At 30.1% G+C, this 21,678-nt stretch overlaps 3 protein-coding genes across 4 annotated transcripts; 2 read left to right on the top strand and 1 right to left on the bottom strand.

Moving 5' to 3' along the window:
- Positions 1-974: 974 nt before the first annotated feature.
- Positions 975-5,479, bottom strand: IM (Alternative oxidase family protein). The gene is made up of 9 exons (XM_028074643.2): positions 5,176-5,479; positions 4,928-5,105; positions 4,436-4,529; positions 4,069-4,184; positions 3,251-3,359; positions 2,444-2,512; positions 1,897-1,968; positions 1,770-1,817; positions 975-1,410 (listed from the first exon to the last, which is right to left on the bottom strand). Exons 1-9 carry the CDS (start codon positions 5,268-5,270, stop codon positions 1,196-1,198), a joined length of 996 nt encoding a protein of 331 aa, XP_027930444.1. The 5' UTR covers positions 5,271-5,479; the 3' UTR covers positions 975-1,195.
- Positions 5,480-10,586: 5,107 nt separating this feature from the next.
- Positions 10,587-13,757, top strand: LOC114188821 (uncharacterized). Its single transcript, XM_028077466.2, has 4 exons — positions 10,587-11,241; positions 11,988-12,437; positions 12,674-12,983; positions 13,077-13,757. The coding sequence occupies exons 1-4, from the start codon at positions 10,840-10,842 to the stop codon at positions 13,208-13,210; spliced, it is 1,296 nt and encodes a 431-aa protein (XP_027933267.1). The 5' UTR covers positions 10,587-10,839; the 3' UTR covers positions 13,211-13,757.
- A 2,004-nt stretch (positions 13,758-15,761) lies between these two features.
- LOC114189179 (RPM1-interacting protein 4-like) lies at positions 15,762-17,186 on the top strand. Of its 2 annotated transcripts, XM_028077885.2 has the most exons (4): positions 15,762-15,893; positions 16,067-16,522; positions 16,655-16,852; positions 16,937-17,186. In XM_028077885.2, the coding sequence occupies exons 1-4, from the start codon at positions 15,888-15,890 to the stop codon at positions 16,979-16,981; spliced, it is 705 nt and encodes a 234-aa protein (XP_027933686.2). In that variant the 5' UTR covers positions 15,762-15,887; the 3' UTR covers positions 16,982-17,186. The 2 variants fall into 2 exon arrangements, with proteins under 2 accessions (XP_027933686.2, XP_085530404.1); XM_085674278.1 differs by lacking the exon at positions 16,937-17,186 and having other exon boundaries at positions 16,655-16,930.
- Positions 17,187-21,678: the final 4,492 nt, after the last annotated feature.

Raw genomic sequence — 21,678 nt, 5'->3', positions numbered from 1 at the left:
AAACAGTCTAATATTTAAGTTCTACTTTTAAATAGTTATTAATTTTTTAATAATAATTAACTTCCGAAATATGTAAATTATACTTTGAATATTACATGTTCCGTGTAAAAGAGTTCAGCATATCTCCGTTTTTAAATTTTGTAATTTGATACAAATTATTGTTTTCTATTAAAAAATTATGTTCACATTATTGGAATCTCATTTAGGTAACTTTATTTTTCTTAGTCTAATAAAGGTCAGGATGAACTTCAGTGATGAGTCTTAGCATCCCATTGGATCAATTTTGCAAGTCATATGTCCCCTTACCATAATCAATCTAAAGGAGGTTACAGGCCCCAAATCATCGTCAGAAAATAATCAAAACTAACTTCAACAACGGAAATATTTTCTTACTCTAAAACCTCAATTCACCTGCTAGAAGCCTAATTTCATGATCATAAACAAGCTTGAAGCGCAACCCCAACTTCACGAAAGTGTTCCTTAATTTTTTTTATTTTTTTTTTCGAATTAGGAGATTCAATGGGTGTTATGTGATCTATCAAAAAAGTCTGATCAAAAGGAATGTATGGGGTATGCCTAGGATTGGATTTAACTGGCAGAGCAGTGCTGATACTAAGGTTAGGGGAAAGTGACTCGTATTCTCAAATGAATGCCACATATCTTAAGCTGTGATGTATGGCATCCGTGGAAACGAGAGAAATATCTCAAATATCTCAAACGGCATAATGTTGCATCCATTACACCTGAGGAAATCATACGTGTAAATTCCAGAAACTGCCACACCCGTAGAAATCTCGCTATTCCAATCCCACTAACCAGCCTTTCTTCTATTTTTATTTTTTATTTTTCACTCCATTTGTCATAATCTGAGTAGATCAGTGATAGATATGGCTCTACAAGGCATTGCATGGAACCCTCTACCTCTAATGGCAAATCTCCAAATTCCAAAAATAAGGAAAAAGCAAGAGCAGAACTATAGACGATCTCCATAATATTATTTTCTTTGATACCTTCACTGAGTGAAGTATGAACATCTAACCTACAGAAGATTGTCAACATAAGATATTTCATTATGCTGATTTATTAATATTTAAGGTTAAATAATTGCACATTTACTTGCTATGAGGCAATTACTTGCCACATCCAAATTTCAACTATTTCCTGACTCCTATCTTACTATGTATTGTGCCAGGTCTTACTTCACATTGGCTGGATCAGGATTAACTGATTTCTTTATACAGTCTACTATTCCTTCACAATCTGCTTCCATAGCACAGACTGAAACATCATCATCATCCTCTGCATATGAATGAGGTGACCGGAGGTTACCATGGATTTGGCAAGCCTTCATTGTCTTACAATGTTCAGCTTCGTCATCTCTGATATTTAAAAATACGTCGTACAGATTGTCTGGATGACAAAAAGTAAACTATTAATCATCGATGTGAGAATTTTTTACAGCATATTCAAAAATCCACTGCAAAGAAGCATTATTTTTGTTATAAACAAATAATTATACAAGAATAAAGGGATTGGGGAAAACCACAACAATGAAATTTCGGTACAAATATTCCCACTTCAGGACAGGAGCAATTAACAGCAGAAATAATATTCAATGTTGAAAACGTGATTAATGATCAGCCCACTTAAAAACTTGAGGCATTGATTATTCTGAAGGACCTGTGCCAAAAAAATCCCCTCCCCAGACACAACAGTTCAGATTAGAAAATTAGTAAAAAAGTAATGTTGGAACAGGTTCCGAAGCATACCTATCTTAGGTCTTCTAGAATTTGGAACTCTGGAAGTCTGAAATTCATCTGAGGAAAAATATGTGAAGTGAGAATTCCAGGTTTTTCCTCCAGAAGAAACCCTAGTTCATAAAAGAGAAAAGCTTACCAAATAAATACAAGTCATCTCCTGTATAATATTTCACAGCAACCTCAGGAGGCGGCATTTTTTTCAATTCCTCTGCAAAAAATTTACCAAACCATGTTAGAGTTATTTAAGCACCTGGCACAAATAGACACAATAAAATGGGCATGGGAAGGAAAGAGGAACAATCTAATAAGGAACTTTCATCAAATAAAATCACTAATATATTATTTTTGAATAAAAAATGCAGTATCATTTATCTGTTTTATTTTCTGTTGGCTTATACAACAAATAAGGTGATTTCAAGCCCAAGTTAAACCAAGGCAAAAGATGAAAAATGTAAGCATCCACATAAAGCTAGAATAACCACAGATTGTGGATATTAATCTGTGCTACGGGCTAACTGCTTTTCTGATCTATAATTAATTATCGTATCAAATAATCACGACCAATGAGCACGTATGACCCAATGGTTTTCCAGACCTCAATGAGAAAAGCATAAAACCAAGTGTAAACAAAGAATAAAAACATAAATGACAAAAAAAAAAGACAAAAGAAATATCCATAATACCTCCTTGGACCTTGAGAAATTTGTCATAAGTTTCAAATGCATGACTCTCTACACATTCAGAAAAGTGATCTGCGGCAGAATAAACCATTCACAGAATCAATAATTCAAGAACCAAGCTTCCAAGTAACTAACAGTAGAATATAATTCAATCAAACATGGTGACTAAATACTGATAATTTAGCAAAAGCAACAAAGGTCAGTTTCTCCATTCTTATTTGTTTGTGCTGAGCTGTTACTTTAGTGGTTTTAAGCTTCTCATTACAGTTTAATATCCTTTGTTTACCTCTTTTTTTTTCAGTTATTAGGGAAAAAGAGGCCCTCCGTGTCTCTATATTCTTTAAAAACTAAATAAATAAAAAGTGACAATTAAGGTTAAAGAATAAATGAGTGCTTTGTGGTATGCTATTGGAGGATTGGAGTGATCTGAAGAGCGTGGGAGGAAAATAATCATTCACAATGATAGTTACAAGGGTAAAATAGGACATACAAAATTTGTAACCTAATTATATTCCCTTTTTATATGGGTATAGATGCCAGAGAAAAAGAAGGCCATACGGGAGTCGAGGAAACTTTTGCAGTTACTCTTCCTTTACTACTGGTACAACCAACCAAGTAACAACTAGTGACAGTAGTAAAGGAAGAGTAATGTGCAGACAACTTCTATATTTTCAATCAAACAAATGGGAACTTTTCACTTGATGTCTTCAAAACTCCTCACATGATCACTCAAAGATAATACAAACAAACTAAAAGATGTAGCACTAGCAGGAATTGCAGTTAAAAAAAATCCAAGCATTTAATACTTACATGCCATTCTTGGGCTAATTGCATACATTAAAACTGTCATAATATAATAAAATATTGCTATATGTTGAGCAAGGAACCGATCAAACCACCAAGCATTCCCTCCTAGTTCCTGCAGTCAGAGGACCAAGCTTATCATCTCATGCAATTAGGTACATCAAAATAGAGTCAATACTAATGCATGTGAAACTACAAAACTTGCAAAGGCCCCTTCCTCAAGAAATATACTTTTAATCTCTATTTTCATTTTAAGGGCTTATTCGTCATACAAAAAATATCTTTCCTGAAAATATTTTTCAATTTTAGTGCAGATAAACATTTTATGTTGGTAGGTGCAGGAAAAACAAAGCTTTTTCTGAATACATTACACTTTGTTGATACTGTCATTCCATGAAAGTTCAATAAAACAGAAAATTACAACCATTACAAAATTGACTTCTCCTAAACTTAACAGCCAACAAAAAATAGTTAGAAATGCAACATTCTATGGATGCGTAAAAATAACTTTCTGATATTAATTTTTAATTTTGATTTGATTTTCTAGGATTTGGGTTGAAAGTTTTTGCAGAAACATGTTCTATTATTTTTGGTACCTCAAAACAACTATCAGAAAGCAGTTTTCAATGTTTGCTGTAGTGGTAAAAATGAGCATAGCTTCCTGGCCAATTGTTACAATCCATTGAAGATGGGCTTGAACAAAGTATAAATAGCTTTTATCTGAACAAAGGATAAATACCGATCCTCTAAAAACAAAACAACTGTTGGATGATCAACTAACAAGATTTGCAGGCTGGAATGAAATACTTTGTCAGAGATCTTACTTCCATGATGAGTAAATGATGCATTTCATTCCAGCTCTCAGCAAAATGTACTTTCAGATAATCTGCCCGCCTCCACCATCCAAAACTCTCATACATATGGAGAACTGACATAAAGGCTGCCATAGATAACAATACACAAAAATTAATACCGAAAAGTCACAATGGAAATGCCCAGGGACTCCATACATTTACAAGTAAATTAAGTTCAAAATTGACTGTGATGCTCAACGAGCATGGTAATTTTTACTACAGTATAGCTAAAATATTGCAAGTAACTTAAGATTAAAATCAAAACATAACACACAGTTTCACTTAAAAAATAAATACAGGATATTCAAGTGTAGCAGTAAGGATTCCAAGTACTTACCAAAGTAAGGAACCCTGGCAATAGTCTCCAGCACATAAAACCTGGCGTAGTATCTATCATTGTACAGAGTATCAAGTATCTTTATCACAGAATCCTGAAATTATCAGCCAAGCTGAAAATAAGTAAATAACGAACTAATACTCACATCCTTCTTCCTAACAATAACAATCCCCAAAAGCAGAGCTGACGAGTCAAGAAAGTTTCAACTGTGTAAGGTTATCTGTTTTCCGCCCAACATCAAGGTTGTCCAATTTTGACCACATCAACCTCATTTGTGTGTGGATTCCTTCAATACCAAGGAAACCGACAAAATTGCGACCGTTTTTTAAAACCTTGCGTAAGAAGCTTGCTAAATACTCTTACTCTTACGAACTCAATTAAAATGTTTTGGTAAAAATTTGAACAATAAATAAGACTCCGCAACAATACAACAGTAACAGTGATTCTGACAGCGAATTTTAGTTGAGAATTGAAAGAGGATAATGAAATTACCGTGAGAAAGATATTGACCGATTGTTCGACCTTGATAATCCCTTTCTCAAACGCAGAGGTGCTAATTGAGTCCACAGAAGATTTTCCATTAGTGGTGTGAAGTGGAGATGATTTGGAGGGGAAGGAGTCCTGCACGATCACTTTCTCTTCGTTATCCTGAAGGAGAGAAGCGCGAGCCCTAGAGAATATGGAATCAGAGAATGGAACTGAAAAATAGGAATGGAATAATGAAGGTTAGGGTTACGAACCTGAGAAGTGGTGGAGCGGTATGAGTTCGGGAATGAGAAAGTGGTTTGGGGAGACAGGAGGAAGCAAAGAGTGAAGAAGAGAGAATCGCCGCCATGATTGAGAGGGAGAGAGAGGTGTGTGTGAGAGTGAGGAATTAATAGTGTTGAATAGAAAAAAGAAGAACGACAAGGTGAGAGGTCCACGGAGGCATTAGATTTATCAAATGCCGCATTTACGGCAATTCCGGCGACTTCCCGTGCCCCTGTATTGGATATTCTTTCTGCTCGGTTTTCCTTATTTTGTTTTTTTCTATCAACTACAAAATTCGGTATTTCGTTGTCCTTTCACGGAAAATTTAGTTTAATCGACCTTTGGGTTCATAGAATATACGTCACAAAAATTAAAAACCAGTTATATGTCAGGTAATAATAATTCTTCTAGCCTTTTCTTCTTTCTGTATGTTAAGATGTAGAACATGTTTGGATAGTAAAGTATATAATTCAATATTTTAGATAGTGCATGGTTCATAAAAATAAATACATAAAAATAAATATATTTTTGTACCATAATTTTAAGTTAATTTTAAAATTTTGAACCAATTTATTCTTTTATCTTTTGAAATACGTGAATTTAATTTTTTTAATCAAATTTTTTTAAGTTTATTTGATATCTCAAATACCTTTTATAATAATATTTGACTTAACATTAGAGCAAAAATGTGTCAAACAGTATAAACAACTCAAATACAATCTTGAAATACATACGAAACATTAAATAAACCTAACAAAATTTGATTAAAAGAATTAAATTCACGTATTTCGAAAGATGAATGACTAGATTGGTTAAAGTTTCAAAATGACTAATTCCAAAATTCACAGAAAATTAAGGGATAAAAAACATATTTAACCCTACAAAACAAGTAGTGTGTAATTACGAAATTAAGATTTAACATTATGAGTTTTTTCTTAAAACATTTAAAAGATAAAAGTGAATTAATAATGATATAGATAGCACAAAATTTTAAAATAGGTAACACTCTTTTGTTATGCATTCATTAGTATATTTTACCATTATTAGTTTTTATTTTAAAAAGAAATATAGAGAGGTTTTAAAGTGTCATTTATTTTCTAATTATGTTAGAAGTGAGATTAAAATATAACTTAATCCCATAAAATCAGTTTGTAAATAAAGAATTATATTTATTTATATCTTATAAATGATCTTATCTTTAGTTTAGTGGATTTCCAACAAATTAGCATAACAAAATTATTTATTGTTGGAAATCTATGTAAAAATTATATAATTTTGGTTAGTATATTTACAAAAATCCATAATTTGTAATTATTTATAATTTTAAATTTTAAAAAATATATTTAATAATTATCCATTATCCCTAGTCTTGTTATCGAATGTCCAAAGCAACATAACATTAAAAATAATAAAGTTAGATATAATTAAAATTCAGAGATAAAAATTGTGTAAAAATTCAGAAGTTAAACTATAGATAATTAAAATTAAAGAATACAATTGTAAAAGAATAGAAACCCAAATTACTGAATTTTATAAAATATACGACGAAAGTTACATCTAAGCCTAAAGAATATAATTAAATAAAGATTAGAATATTTGTAATAAGCGAGAAACAAAAGGACAGAAAAATTGGCATTGAGCATGGAGAAAGGGTTTCGTAAGGAAGTTGAAGTGTTTGCAAAAATATGAGGCAGGTAATGGTAGGTATGAACAAATTGTGAAAATGATTTATTATTTGCAAGTTTGTGTACGTGTGTGGTGGTCTTATGCAGAACCGCCCAAGAAACATTTGTGAGCTGTTCATTGCTCTCATTAAAATCAAATCCGAACACACCAGTCTTTACGTGCCACTTTTCTCGCGGTTGGGTCCTCCATGTCTTCTAACTAAGTTCCTTGCACCAAACAACAACTACTTTCTTTCAATTAAGCCAATAATTTTTGGAGGTCTATTCAGATTTAAAATAACTCTAAACAAACACATATAAACATAAGTTTTCGGTGAAAATTTTATTTTTGAACTCTATTCCTGTTAGATTCTGTTCCCACTTCTCAATTTCTTTCCTTTATACCTTTTTTTGTTGTTAAAAAATAATTAAATATACTTTATTTGAATTGATATTATTTTAAAGTATTTTTTCTAAATTATTTTATTTTTTAAATATTTTAGGTTTTTAAAACAATTCAAAGTTATTATATTGATTAATTAAATATTTTAATTATTAAATATAAAAAATTATTTAAATATTAAATCATTATTGATAATTGAAAATATCGATATTAACGTTCTCTAATTGATTTTGATTGAAGTTACTTTTCAATTAAATCTTGATTAAACAAATCAGTTAAATTTGTCAAGATTTTTTCAAGTAACATTGATAAAGTTTTTTCTAAATCAACCTTACCTAAGATTATTTGGTAATTGATGTCTAGTATAATTGTTTAAACTAACATTTATTTAGGTTATATAAGTGATTAGAGCTTTTTGTTTGAATTCTTTTCATCAATTGACAACAAATATCATAGTTAATGTTATTTGTAAGTTTTTTAACTTAATCTTAGGAAAAAAAATCTAATTAAAATATATATATATATATATATATATATATATATATATATATATTAGATTATGGTCTATATTTTTTATTCTACCCAATCTATCACATATATTTATTTTTAAAATTTTAAATTATTGATTTTCTTTTCATTCAAAAATATTTCTTTCTCACTTAGTAATAACACACAAACTCATATGCAAGACAAAATCGAAAGTTTTAAAAAAATCAAGCTTACTCAATTGTCAACTTCACTCACTTAGCTACCCTTGGTACACTCATCCAACCAATTTTCTTTGAACTTTTTGGATTTTATCAAAATATTTTAACTAATCCATCCAAAATGAAATAATTTTATTCAATAAGACCAGACTTGTCCAATGATCCAACCACCTAATCTTTTTGAATTTCATAAAATATTTTCGTTTAGGAACTCAACCCTCAAGAAGCCTTTCTTACAAGACTCGTCCAATGAGTAAAGCGACATGAGCTCTCTGCATTTTAAATTTTTCACCAATAAGTATGCATAACTCAAAAACCTCAGCAAAGATATTAATTATTCAAATTGATTTGAGATGAGTATATTAATGTTTTCTCGAGCTAAAAGTAATATATTTGAACTAAAATAACTTTTTATTGAACTAATTTGACTCATTGATAAACCAATTTAGTGGATACTCATAAAAATCATCACCTCGTACAAATATTCGTATATTTTCACATCTCAAAATTAGACCATATCACTAATCATCTTTACTCATATGAGATATCATTCACACAACCAAATCAGTCTATTTCACCAAAAAGAATAATAAAATAATTAGCTTACCTTAATTAAACTTAGCTTTTAACTCAAGTATCTCTATAGGCTCTAACACACACGAAATACTTTACATACACAAAGTAAATTCAAATCAATGATCTCAACTCAATGATTTGAACAAATATAATGATCACATACATATGGATATTCATCTTGAACTCAAAAGAGCATATGCAAGCAAATTTTTAAAATAACTTATAATTTGGATGAACTACACTAGCGGAAATTCTAATAAGGACAAAAATGTTTTTTCTTTATACTAAGACTTCTATGATAGTCTATAATCTTCAAATAGACTTCTATGATAGTCTATAATCTTCAAATAGATGGGAAAACATTTAGAAACTTAAAAAAAAGGTAAAGAAAGAAAATAAATTTGTTTCTAAATGAATAATGATCTTTTATAAAATTAACTCGACTAATTGATTTTTCTATTTATAAGCTTAACATTTTAATAATAAAATAGTTAGTTTATACAAAATATTTTTTACTCTTAACTATTTTTTAGGTTTTGCAATAAATAAAATTATGAGTAATAAGATGTTGGAAAATAAGTGTGACTTCATATCAACAATAGAATAATAACTCTAGTAATATAACTACAAAAATAAACATGATAAACTTTGCTCCAAAAGAAATGTTCATCGATATTAATAGAAAATCAATGTTGAGATTGTGACACAAAAACTTTAATCAAACTTATATTATCTCAGTAGTCAAATTCAACATTTTATTAAATTGTTTATAAAAATAATGTTGGAAAATAAAATTGTTTTCAAAGAAATGTTTCCTTACAATAAATAAAATTATGACTAATAAGATGTTGGAAAATAAGTGACTTGATATCAACAATAGAATAATAACTGTAGTAATATCATTACAAAAATAAACATGATCAACGTCACTCTAAAAGAAACGTTCATCGCCATTAATAGACAAGCAATGTTGAGATTGTGACACAAAAACTTAAATCAAGCTAATATTATCTCAGTATTAGTCAAATCATCAATGTCCTAGTCAAAATAAAGTAGAGAATAGAATTCAATGAAAATCCATTAATTTGAGAAAGAAGAATTTTAAGTCTTTTATCTAAAATATAAAATAATTTAATTTTAAGTAATTTAATTACTCTTATAAAATTATAGAATTTTATTTTTTTTAAGTTTCCTACTCAAACAATTCCTTTCTGTGGTAAAACGTTTCAAATTCTTTGTAAAAGCTTAGTTACTTGTTAAAATTGTCTATCAATCACACTATAAGTAGACGAGTTGTTGTTTGATTGAGTTAGGCAAAATTGGTTTTGATAGAATTGACAGAAGAAGATGATGTTACAAGGTTTATAAACTCCGGAAGAACAAAAATCAATGACATTTGAGTCCAATCACATAAAACATTGATATTATTCTTAACCAAAAATCTTAAGACAATGAGTTTAGGAGTCTTTAACCTTACATAGTACTCTACTTTTTCATTTATAGTCAATGTGAGACTTAAACTCACACTTGGATTCTTAATGATCTCATTCTCAATGGTGAGCTCCTTCAAACACATTGGTACACTTCTTTTTTTGCATTCTCAACTACGAGTACTCATTTTTTTATTCTTTTTATGTATCGTCGTTCTTCTTAACGAGATACGTCTACCTAAAACTCTAGTTAGGAAGACTTCCGATATAAGGATCATGTTTGCATTTGCATAGAAAAGAAAGTATCTTTTAATTGAAAAGTGCAATAAAAGAAATAAAAATGTTGCTAATTGATTTTCTAAAGCAAACGCGCGGAAACAGTTTTGGCATGTCCCACATTGCTAGCGAGTTCCCGATCCATAAGGAGTCCAGTTGGGTTGTACAACAACATTTCTTAATCAGAATTCATGAGCGAAGCCAAATTGTGTTTTTTTTTTTTCTCTCGTAGTTTTACTAAAATATGATGACAGCTACGATGGTTAAAGTAATGGGATTAGTAACACTGACATCATGATCATAGCAACCATTCAGCTATTAAATTCCTCTGAAAGAGTCCATCCTAAACCCTTAACTAATATGAAATATTCAAAGGAGGGACACAAAACATTACATTATTGTTGCAGTTTAAACTTTAAAAAGCAAGCAGAGAGTGCAGAGAAAGGGACAACATTCACATCCAAATTAAGATCCCTCACAGTACTTCAGATTACAATCGTCAACGCAATACACAATCACATTCACACCCTTTTGGATCTTCAACTTCCATGTTCTTTTATCTGATTCTAGTGCATGCCTAGACTTCAATTTCAAGGCCATGGACGATGAAAGAGGGAGTTTCCTGCCAAACAACAAAGATGAGCACCTACTACCACTTGATGGAAGAACTGAATTGAAGAACTTCAGATCATACCTGAGATGGGTCTACGTGGATCACTCCAACGTGTGCAAAGCTGGTTTTTCTTGGTCTGTGTTCTTCACCTTGGCCTTTGTTGTGCCCGTACTTTCACACTTTCTACTTGATTGCCCCACCTGCGATCAAGATCATAGTCGACCGTACCACATACCAGTGCAGATTTCTCTCTCTGTCTTTGCAGCCCTTTCTTTCATCAGTATTTCTTCCTGGGATCGTAAATATGGCTTCAGCAAGTTTCTCTTCCTTGATAAATTAGGTGATGAAAGCCTCAAGATTCAACGAGGGTACTCGGAACAGATGCAGGTTTCTGCTCTCTTTTCTCTTTTTTCTTTTTCCCGTTTTATTTGGTATGAGTTCTATAAACAATTCCGAAGTGTCCCTCGTTCAATTTTTTGTTTGACTCATCCAATTACAATGCCTGTGTCCGAAGAAACTTGTTTTTAGTTAGCATTGACTACATGATTACGTGATATGAGTTGTTTAAGCTTAAGTAATACTATCAAATTTCAACTTAAGTATACATATATCATTAAGTACTAAGAAAAAGCTTTGACGACATTTTAGTCATGTAAAATCTGAATTGAACAAAATTATTTCCATAAAAAGTATACGTTTTTTAATTGCGAGTTCTGGTCTTTCTCCCTCGGCTTAACTGTGATGATAGATTTTGATACCACCAAAAATTCGAGTTTGATTCCAACTCTATTTTCTCTCTCAATTTCTATTATATCATTCATTAATACTATACTTTTATTTTTGGTACAATCCAGCCCTCTTTTATTTGCAATAATTAATCAGCGTATCCTCTGAATTGGCATGCAAATATCAATTTCAGAATTGTACGATATGCAATCAAAGAAGGGAACACACTCATGTTGTTTTGGCAATTACATTATCAGTCTTATGTGATAAATATTTGGTCAGTGTTGAATAATCTGTTTGTTGAAGAACATTCATTGGTCAACGAACATCAACTGAGAAGATCACTTGTTGGAGGATAAATTTAACTCGAATTTTTCAACGTTCGCTAACTTGGTCTCATTATGCAGGGAACCATGAAGCTCATCATGAGGTGGGGGCTTCCCTGTTTCATAGCAGAATGTGGCTACAAGATATGGTGGTACGTCTCAGGAGTATCACAAATACCATATTACGGTAATATATACGCGAGCAGCATCATTCTGTGCGCATTTGAGCTATGTTCCTGGCTTTATAGAACCTCCATTTTCTTCCTGGTGTGTGTTCTCTTTCGACTTATCTGCTACTTGCAAATACTCAGACTAGATGAGTTTGCCCGAGTTTTTCATCGAGAAACTGAGGTGGGGTCAATCTTGCTGGAGCACCTTAGATTGAGAAGGAATCTTCGGATCATAAGCCATCGTTTCCGAGTTTTCATTCTATCTTCTCTGCTTTTGGTGACAGCAAGCCAACTCATTTTTCTGCTTATGGTTACAAGACCCCATGCTGATGTTGATATCATGAAGTCTGGAGAACTTGCGGTAAAGCCTCTTCACTCCTTTCATAAACAGATTAATCACGTACTTATTCAAACAACATTATGTCATAACACATTGTACTTATATAACAATTATACTCAAACTTAATCAATGTTTTTAATTTTCTTCATAAGGGTCCTTAATTGAGAATTCTACTATGCTTTTGTCCAAAATGTTTGGCATGTTTGAAGCACTAAATAGTGCAAATAGAATGTAATAGGTTGAGTTCAATGTTGCAGTTCGTGTCTATCACCCTGGTGAGTGGACTTTTCTTACTCTTGCGAGGTGCAACCAAGATCACACATAAAGCACACTCCGTTACAGGCCTTGCAGCTAAGTGGCATATATGTGCTACCATAAATTCATTTGACAACATTGATGGAGAGACACCAACAACTGCGCAAGCAATTTCAGCCCAAGCTATTGCTGCAAATATTAGTTGGGGATCATCGGATGATGAGGTGGGAGATGAGGAGGACGAGTTGGATAACACAAAATTGATGCCAATTTACACCCAAACAATCTCATTCCACAAGAGGCAGGCTCTAGGTAAGTGGGGAATTTCTTTCTTTATGGTAATTTTCTTGTCCAAAGTATTAGTCCAATTGTGTTTTGTCCTGAGTTATCTAGCTTTTGATGCAGTGACTTACTTGGAGAACAATAGAGCAGGAATCACAGTGTTTGGGTTCACGCTTGACAGAACCTGGCTCCACTCCATTTTTGGCATTCAATTGGCCCTTTGCCTTTGGCTACTTAACAAGACAGTTGGTGTTTAGGGACAGACTGTAACTGTTGTGATCTGATCCTCGTATCATGTTTGTTGTATATTTTTTTATTTTCAAGCGTTCATTTGGATCTATCTGGTTATGATCTGTGAAATGTGAACGATACACGTTTACACCACAAATTGCTGAGACTATTGTGAATGTGACTGCATGTTCTACTACAGTACAAAGGAACGAGTTCTAGTATCAGATGACACAGGTACAGCACATCGAATTGCAGAGGCAGAAACAAACTTTTGGTGGTGATACATGGCTGAAACGTATATGTAAGTGTTCATTCGGCTTATAGATCAAAACAAAATAGTTGTTAATAGTGTGATAAAACGTATTAGCGTACGTGGTTTTTGTATAAATTTATTTTTATTCATTAATAACTAAAATTATTTGATATTCCTCGAATTACAAAAGTGAAAATGTATTAGCTCCTTTCCACTTCTGAGCAAAAGCCTATGTTCAATCGCAAAGAGTGGACTGTGATACTACGTGTGTCAATCTGGATCCTTACCCTTTTAAGCTTATTTTATTAGCGTTGTTATTATTTTTTTTCTTTAGCTCGCCGTCTCATATGAAACAAAGGCCTATATGTTACAACTCATGTGGAGCTGGATCCTTATAAATCTTAATCTTTGTTATTTTCCATTTTAGCTACAGATACTTGGGACATTAATTTTCTTCCACCATCTTCTCAATAATTTCCCCTTTGCATCTATATTTTTGCTAAAAAAACATTTTCTTAAAACTAATTTATTTAGCATATTTTTGAGTATCATGAGCTCTAATATATCAAGATAGTTACATCTAATTTAATCTAAAATGAGATTTGTCTTCATTTATATATTATATAAGATCTTTAACATATTTCCACCACTAAGACCATCAGCTCTCCATCTTTGGTGAAATTCAACTTTCAGAACTCAATAACCAATTATTCTGTATGGTATAAACAAATTATACATTTGTATAGCTCACAACCGCCAGCAATGGTTCTAAAATTATTATTCTCTCACATTATTGCTTCCATTTATGATAGGTTAAAATACCTTTTTGGTCCCAATTTTCGTCAAGTTTTTTGAAACAAGTCCTAATTTTGGTTTTGTGTTCAAATAGGTCCCAATTTTCGTCAATTTTGATCAATTGAGTCCTTTTTTGCTAACACCGTTTAAATCATTAACGGCCATGAATAGTGACTGCCACGTGTCACTTCGTGGTTTTTTTGAATTTTTTTTGATTTTTTTTATTTTTTTGATTTTTTTTTTAAATTTTTTTATTATTTTTTTAAATATACATGTGTCAACCCAGGAGTGTGCCACGTGTCACTTTGTGGTTTTTTTGAATTTTTTATTTTATTTTATTTTTTTGAATTTTTTTGAATTATTTTTTAAATGTCCACGTGTCAATCTAGTAGTGTGCCACGTGTCAAAGTTAACATTCTATATTCAATTTGGTCCCTACATTTGTTATTTTTGTTCAATTAGGTCCTAATTTTTGTTAAGATTAACCAATTTGGTCCCTATAGAAGATGTGACCAAATTTAATTTTTATATCAAAGTTATAATGATGTGAATTTTAATATATTAAATAAAGATATTTAATAAAAAATATGAATTTTAATATAAAAATTAAATTTGGTTTTAATTTGGAGAGGGACCAAATTGGTTAATGTTAACAAAAATTTGGACCTAATTGAACAAAAATAACAAATATAGGGACCAAATTGAATTTAGAACATTGACTTTGACACGTGACACTCTACTGGGTTGACACGTGGACATTTAAAAAAAAATTTAAAAAAAATTTAAATTTTTTTTTAAAAAAATTCAAAAAAACCACAAAGTGACACGTGACACACCCCTAGGTTGACACGTGTACATTTAAAAAAAATTAAAAAAAATTAAAAAAAAAAATTAAAAAAAAAATTTAAAAAAAACCACGAAGTGACACATGGCAGTCACTGTTCATGGCCGTTAATGATTTAAACGGTGTTAGAAAAAAAGGACCCAATTGAACAAAATTGACAAAAATTGGGACCTATTTGAACACAAAACCAAAATTAAGACTTGTTTCAAAAAACTTGACGAAAATTGGGACCAAAGTATTTTAACCTTTATGATATATATGGTAACTTACTTCTACACTTCATTTTCATTCCTTGTCTTAATTGCTTTATCTTTTATCCTTTTTATCATTCATACGGTTAACAAAAGTACGTAAGACTTGAGAGCAACTACCATGATAAAAAAAAAAATGGGTTGGAATTTAATACATAAATATTTTAAAAAAATAATTTCTACATGCCACTAGAAAGAAATTCTAATACGCGTAAATGAGATTGTGACAAGGTGAACAATGCTACCAAGAGCAGAACAAAACTTAAGCCAAGCCAACTACGAAGTCATTTCGTGTCTTTTAAAATGCTACACCAGAAGAAAACGACTCCTATTTATATATAAACATATTCAAAGAAACTTTGTAACTACCGAATTATTTTCTGGGGTGTGGCCCCTGATTTTTGAGATCAATTTTTTTCTCATTCTGCATATTGTTAAGATATTGATTTTAATAATCATTCCTCGGTGACTATAAAGGGTTTTAGTCCTTCCAGAAACTCTCAAAACACCCTATCTCAGAGACACACACAGAGAGGTCAAAGATCACTCTTCTTAATAAAATGCCTGTAAGTTTTCTCTTCTCTTACTAAACATTTTATGTTCATAAACTTTAAAAGTCGTGCTTTCTTGGCAAAACGAGCATGGGAGAAACTTTGATCCCGAGGCTTGTACATATGTTTGGATATCAAATTATATATTCATGTTTTACAAATGTTTTGGCAATGGTTGATGATGGCAGCAACATTCTCATCACGTTCCCAAGTTTGGCAACTGGGACAGTGACAACGTTCCATACACAGCATACTTCGAGCATGCACGCAGAGAAAAGGGTAGGATGACGATGATGAATCCTAATGACCCAATAGAAAACCCTGAGGCCTTCAACAACAAGTGCATGAGAGTTGGTGTTAATATGGATGACGCTACGGCTTTTGGTGGGTATTCCCACAACGGAAATTCTTTGGAAAATGGAAGGTTTGTGGCTTTGGGGAACCACACTCAACGGCATATGCGTGGCAGGAGCAGGGGTAGTGATGGTGGCTCCACAACGGATTTTGATGAATCTGAGAGTCAGAGAAGCCCCCGATCAAATCACAAGCGGAACATATCGAAAGGAGGAAGCAGCATTAAGAGCTTCTCTTCGTCGAGTCATACTACAAACAAGAGTAGAAACTCTTCCTTCAACGACCCACCGGTAATATTCCGACTACTTAATTAAATACTCTGATTGGGCAATTGCGTCAATATTATAAATAGTTACTATTATTTTTACATCTTGTTTTCTTCGTCTTGATCTTTTCTATGGTGGTGATGGAATTTGGGGCAGAACAATAGAGCACCTGCAATACCAAAATTTGGTACTTGGGATGTCACAAATCCCAATTCAGGAGAGGGTTATACTGCTATATTCAACAAAATAAAAGAAGAGAGGCAAATCAAGTCCACCAACATCACCAATACTCCACCACTTCACAAATCAAATATTCAGAACCAATATGCTGGATCTTTCTCCTGGTTTTCTAAGGTGATGCTATATAACAAATCAAGTTCATTTCGTGTACTTCATCCGTAGTGCTGATGTCATGAATATTTTCATAATTTGATGCAGTACTGTTGCTGTGGTTTCCAAGCCAAAACAAATGGCAGAATTTAATATAATGAAGGTCCCATTTCCCTCATTGACTTTGTTTTCCCCCGTTGTGTGATTCCATTTATTTGGGACGTTCATCCAATTCTTCAAATTGTTTCAGTTTCATTTATTTGAGCCTTTTGTCATTCTCATATAATGTAATAATGTATGTGCACATATTAATTGACTGAAGGAAAAATAATTTCTGGGTGTGACATTTTAAGACAAATGAGGAATCTATCTTACATTAAATACTAATTATAATAATATTTAAATTTTTACCTTTTTACATAACTTTTATTATAATAATTTAATAATTTAATTGACTTTTTGTTCTGGATAATCTTACATGAAATACTAATTATAATAATTTGTAAATATATATATATATATATATTGTATTTTCAATACATACAATTACGGTGTATTTTTTTTTATTATCAATAATTTGATGTTATTGGTAGATGTTCAATGTTAAATATTTTATTGTAGTATTGTTTATCGATTCATGTGTATTCCTTCATCCTTGGTGATTCACAAACTAACATATACCTTATGTCGACAATATACTTGTGCAATGGTGAGACCTATTGTACTGATTACATTTATTCTCATAGTAAAATACTTGTTTATTATTTGATGTGATTTGTAAATGCTCAATATTGTTAAATATTTGATTCACCATCTTCATCAGTTTTCTAAAATATTCTCATTATAAAATATGATTTTCAAAGACTCCTAATATGAGTATTTTTATTTTGAAACCTTCATCAAATTTTGCCTTATATGTTTTCCGCCGTATTAGTCGAGTATATTCTTAAATAATTATATGTTTTATCTAGCATTATTAAATTTTATTTGAAAAAAAAAAGAGAATTAATATCTTTACACTCTTTAAAAATAACGCTAATTGTAATTTGCTTAATGAAAGAATATTGTTCTAATATTAAAATTATTAAATTCAACATAAATAAATAAAATAATTATTTATTATAACATAACCGTTTAACTAAAAATGCCATAAAATATTATTATTAATACTATATATATATATATATATATATATATATATATATATATATATATATATATATTAGATTTTTTTCAAATTCAAACATGCAAGAAAAAAATAATTGAAGGGATATTAAAGAGTAACTTTAAGTATAACTTAATCTTACAACATTGACTAGCAAAGTATGTTTGAACTTATTAATTAGTTTATCTATGATAGATGTGGTATTTTTAACATATCCTCAAGCCGAGACATGTATATCTCATACATATATCTAAACATTAATAAATGGTTTAATAATGGCCAAATAATGGGGTGAAACAATAAACAATTAATTTCGCTAATATATATTCTAAGTAAGTCTGATATTATGTTAAGACATGTTAAGATGACTTTTAAGTCTAATTCAACTTTATAAAACTTAACAGACTTTTAAGACAGGGGTTGCACCCATTTATATATTCTAAATTGATTTAACTTTAGTTTATAGGAAACTTTTATAGGGATTAAAGAATTTTTATTCTATTTTTTTCTTAATTTTTTTATTATATAATAGGAAACAATTTTGACTATATGATTATTATTTTTATAATAAAGAAAAACCTCACTACAATTATTAAAATAAAAAACATTATTAAAAAACATATGTTTATACATATTAATTTAATTAATTAGTTATTGTCTTTTTATCTCTTTTATAAATTAAAATAAGTTTATTTCAGTTTTAAAATATGATACCATAGATCAATATAATCAAATTAATATACATATTCTTAGTTTGGTCCTCAATCACATAAAAATATCATAAATGAAAATCTTAATCAACGTTCAACAACCATGGTATCTTGAATTATCTTGAATAAATAAACTCATCATTTATTTACTCTTTTCACTTACACAAAATGTAATACATTACCAAATCAATTACATAGACACACTCTAATAAGGAGAGATTCACCTTAAATCCTTTTAAGCCATATGTAATCACATAACAACTCGTGCATGTAATATTTTGAATAACTTAAAAAGATAAAAGTTAAGTTCACTTTAATAAAAGATTTAATTGGAACAAATTAGTATACTCAGTACCACTTTTTTATTTTCAAATATATGAATAAAATGGTTAGAAATAGAGAAATGACAGGGAAAAATATAATAGTCTTTAGAGAGATGATTGTTTTTATATATTTTGTTTTGTAATAATAAAATAATCAATCAAATTCATTTACAAAATACTACCCTACTTTTAACTATTTTTTTATATCTATAAACAAAGTTATAATAAGTTTGACAAGAATAAAATTGATAATAAGTTATATATATCAAAAACAATTTAAAAAATAATCATAAAAAATAATGTTTTATTAATAATTATATATTGTATACGTACATAACAAAAAAAAATTATGTGTGACGTACCCTTCACTTTTATCTTCTGATAATAAAAATAAAAATCGATTATTATTATTATTATAAAACTAGCATATACACACGCGATATCACATTTATGTTTATATATTTTTTAAATTAAATATAATAAAATAAGAATTGATTATTATTACTATAAAATTAGTATGTCTTGAATCTTAATCCTAATTAATATTTTATTCTTCTCTTATATGTCTTTTGTATTCTTCTCATGTTTTAATATTTAATGTTTCACTATTTCTATTTTACATTTTTTTTCATCGTTTTATAATATTTTTCTTAAATATTTAGGCTTTTACCAATTTTGGAACTCTATGTTCTTCACTTTGACAAAATAGTTATTTGTGTGAAAGGTGAATACAAATCAATTCAAATTTGTCCTTTGGATTTTTTTTATTGAAAATATACAGTATGTTTATGTTATTGTTTATACACTTGCTATATTTAATTTGGAGAAAAACATTATGTTTCAATTGTTTAAGAGAGACCTTACAATTGTGGTGTTGGTGTTGAAAAAACTTTTTGTTATGACATTTCTTGCGCACATTACAAAGCAACTCTCCTTTTACTCTATATTAATTAATTATGAAAGAGTAAAATTTTCCTTTAAGTTTTTTCCTCTTTTTTTGAAGGTGTTTTAAAATTCAGCTCAACTAAAGAGTATTTAAGTTCAGTTTGGTTTGTTTTGGTTCAGTTTGGTTTGGTTTAGTTCGGTTTGGTTCGGTCTAGCCCGGTTCGATTTAGTGCGGTCCGGTTTAGTGTGGTTCCATTTGGTTCGGTTTAGTGTGGTTCAATTCGGTTCGGTTCGGTCTGGTCCAGTTCGTTTCAGTTCAGTGCGGTTCGGTTCGGTTAAGTTCAGTTTAGTTCGATTTGGTCCGGTTCATTTTGGTTCAATTCGGTTCGGTTCAGTTCGGCCTGGTCCAGTTCGTTTTGTTTCGATTTAGTGCGCTTATATTCAGTTTAGTGCGGTTCAATTCGGTTCAGTGCGATTCAGTTTGGTTCAGTTCGATTCAGTTTGGTTCGGTTCGGTTCAGTTCAATTTGATTCGGTTCGGTTCGATTCAGTTCAAGAAAGAATATATAATGAATTTTTAAAATAGTTGTTAAACGTAAAATTAGAAAAATAAAATATGTACATAAGAGATGTTTTTAAAACAACTATTGATGACAAAAGAGGATTTTAGACTAACGGTTAAAAGTAAACTATTTATAAAATAATAATTAAGGGTAAAATTTGAAGAACAAAATATAAACACAAAAGAGGATATCCTATATTGTTATAGAAGAACAAAATTAATCTAACTAAACTTAACTATAATTATATGTATTATATTAAAGTAACAAAAAATAATATTTTTAATAAAAATTAAATATTCAAGTAAAAATAATAATAAAAATTAAATAGTATTGTTTTATCGTTTATTTCTAAAAAATTGAACTTTTACCGGTTAAGTGCTCACTAATTGAATTATGTATTTTATTTTCTCATTTTTCTTCAATAGTATTTTATCCTAAACACCGCACACACTTTTTTTTTTTAATTCAATCACACCATTGAGATAATGATCGTGAGTTTCTCATCCGCATCACTACTATATAAGGTCATGTCGCCTTACTCTCGTTGTCACACCTTATCACCTTCAGTGCAATCCTAACATCTCACATCCTTTTAACTGATATATTTTTTTTGAACCTTAACTCCAACTAACATTTTATCCTTCACTTATATGTCTTTTGCATTCTTTTCATTGTTTTATACTCAATGCTTCACTACTATCATTTTACTTTTTTTTTTCGTCTTATAATATTTTTCTTAAATATTTAGACTTTTACCAATTTTGGAACTTTATGTTCTCCACTTTGACAAAATAGTTATTTGTGTGAAAGATGAATACAAATCAATTCAAGCTTGTCCTTTGGATTTTTTTTTATTGAAAATATATTGTATGTTTATGTTATTGTTTATACACTTGCTATATTTAATTTGGGAAAATACATTATGTTTAAACTGTTTAAAAGGGACCTTATGATTGTGGTGTTGGTGCTAAAAAAACTTTTATGTATTTATAAAACGACTTTCCTTTTGCTCTATATTAATTAATTATGAAAGTGTAAAATTTTCCTTTAAATTTTCTCCTCTTTTTTTAAAGGTGTTTTATTTTTAAGAAAAATTAAATATTAAAGTAAAAGAAATTAATAAAAATTAAACAGTATTGTTTTACTGTTTATTTTTTAAAAAAACTGAATTTCTTCCGGTTAACTACTCATTAATTGAATTATGT

The sequence above is a fragment of the Vigna unguiculata genome, chromosome 6 (assembly GCF_037176805.1).
Source record: "Vigna unguiculata cultivar grain cowpea cultivar isolate G323 ecotype 2 chromosome 6, ASM3717680v1, whole genome shotgun sequence".
Lineage (NCBI taxonomy): Eukaryota > Viridiplantae > Streptophyta > Magnoliopsida > Fabales > Fabaceae > Vigna > Vigna unguiculata.
The sequence above is the reverse complement of the archived record's forward strand: the minus strand, read 5'-3'. Positions and strand labels throughout refer to the sequence as shown.

What these genes read in the sequence shown, in the direction of transcription:
- IM (XM_028074643.2), bottom strand. Translation starts at nt 5,270, where the DNA reads ATGGCGGCGATTCTCTCTTCTTCACTCTTTGCTTCCTCCTGTCTCCCC. An exon ending in ACCGCTCCACCACTTCTCAG is followed by an intron (nt 5,106 to 5,175) that starts GTTCGTAACCCT and finishes CATATTCTCTAG; the next exon opens with GGCTCGCGCTTCTCTCCTTC. An exon ending in ATCATTTACTCATCATGGAA is followed by an intron (nt 3,360 to 4,068) that starts GTAAGATCTCTG and finishes CTCTGACTGCAG; the next exon opens with GAACTAGGAGGGAATGCTTG.
- LOC114188821 (XM_028077466.2), top strand. Translation starts at nt 10,840, where the DNA reads ATGGACGATGAAAGAGGGAGTTTCCTGCCAAACAACAAAGATGAGCAC. An exon ending in TGAAGTCTGGAGAACTTGCG is followed by an intron (nt 12,438 to 12,673) that starts GTAAAGCCTCTT and finishes TCAATGTTGCAG; the next exon opens with TTCGTGTCTATCACCCTGGT. An exon ending in CCACAAGAGGCAGGCTCTAG is followed by an intron (nt 12,984 to 13,076) that starts GTAAGTGGGGAA and finishes CTTTTGATGCAG; the next exon opens with TGACTTACTTGGAGAACAAT.
- LOC114189179 (XM_085674278.1), top strand. An exon ending in CTTCCTTCAACGACCCACCG is followed by an intron (nt 16,523 to 16,654) that starts GTAATATTCCGA and finishes AATTTGGGGCAG; the next exon opens with AACAATAGAGCACCTGCAAT.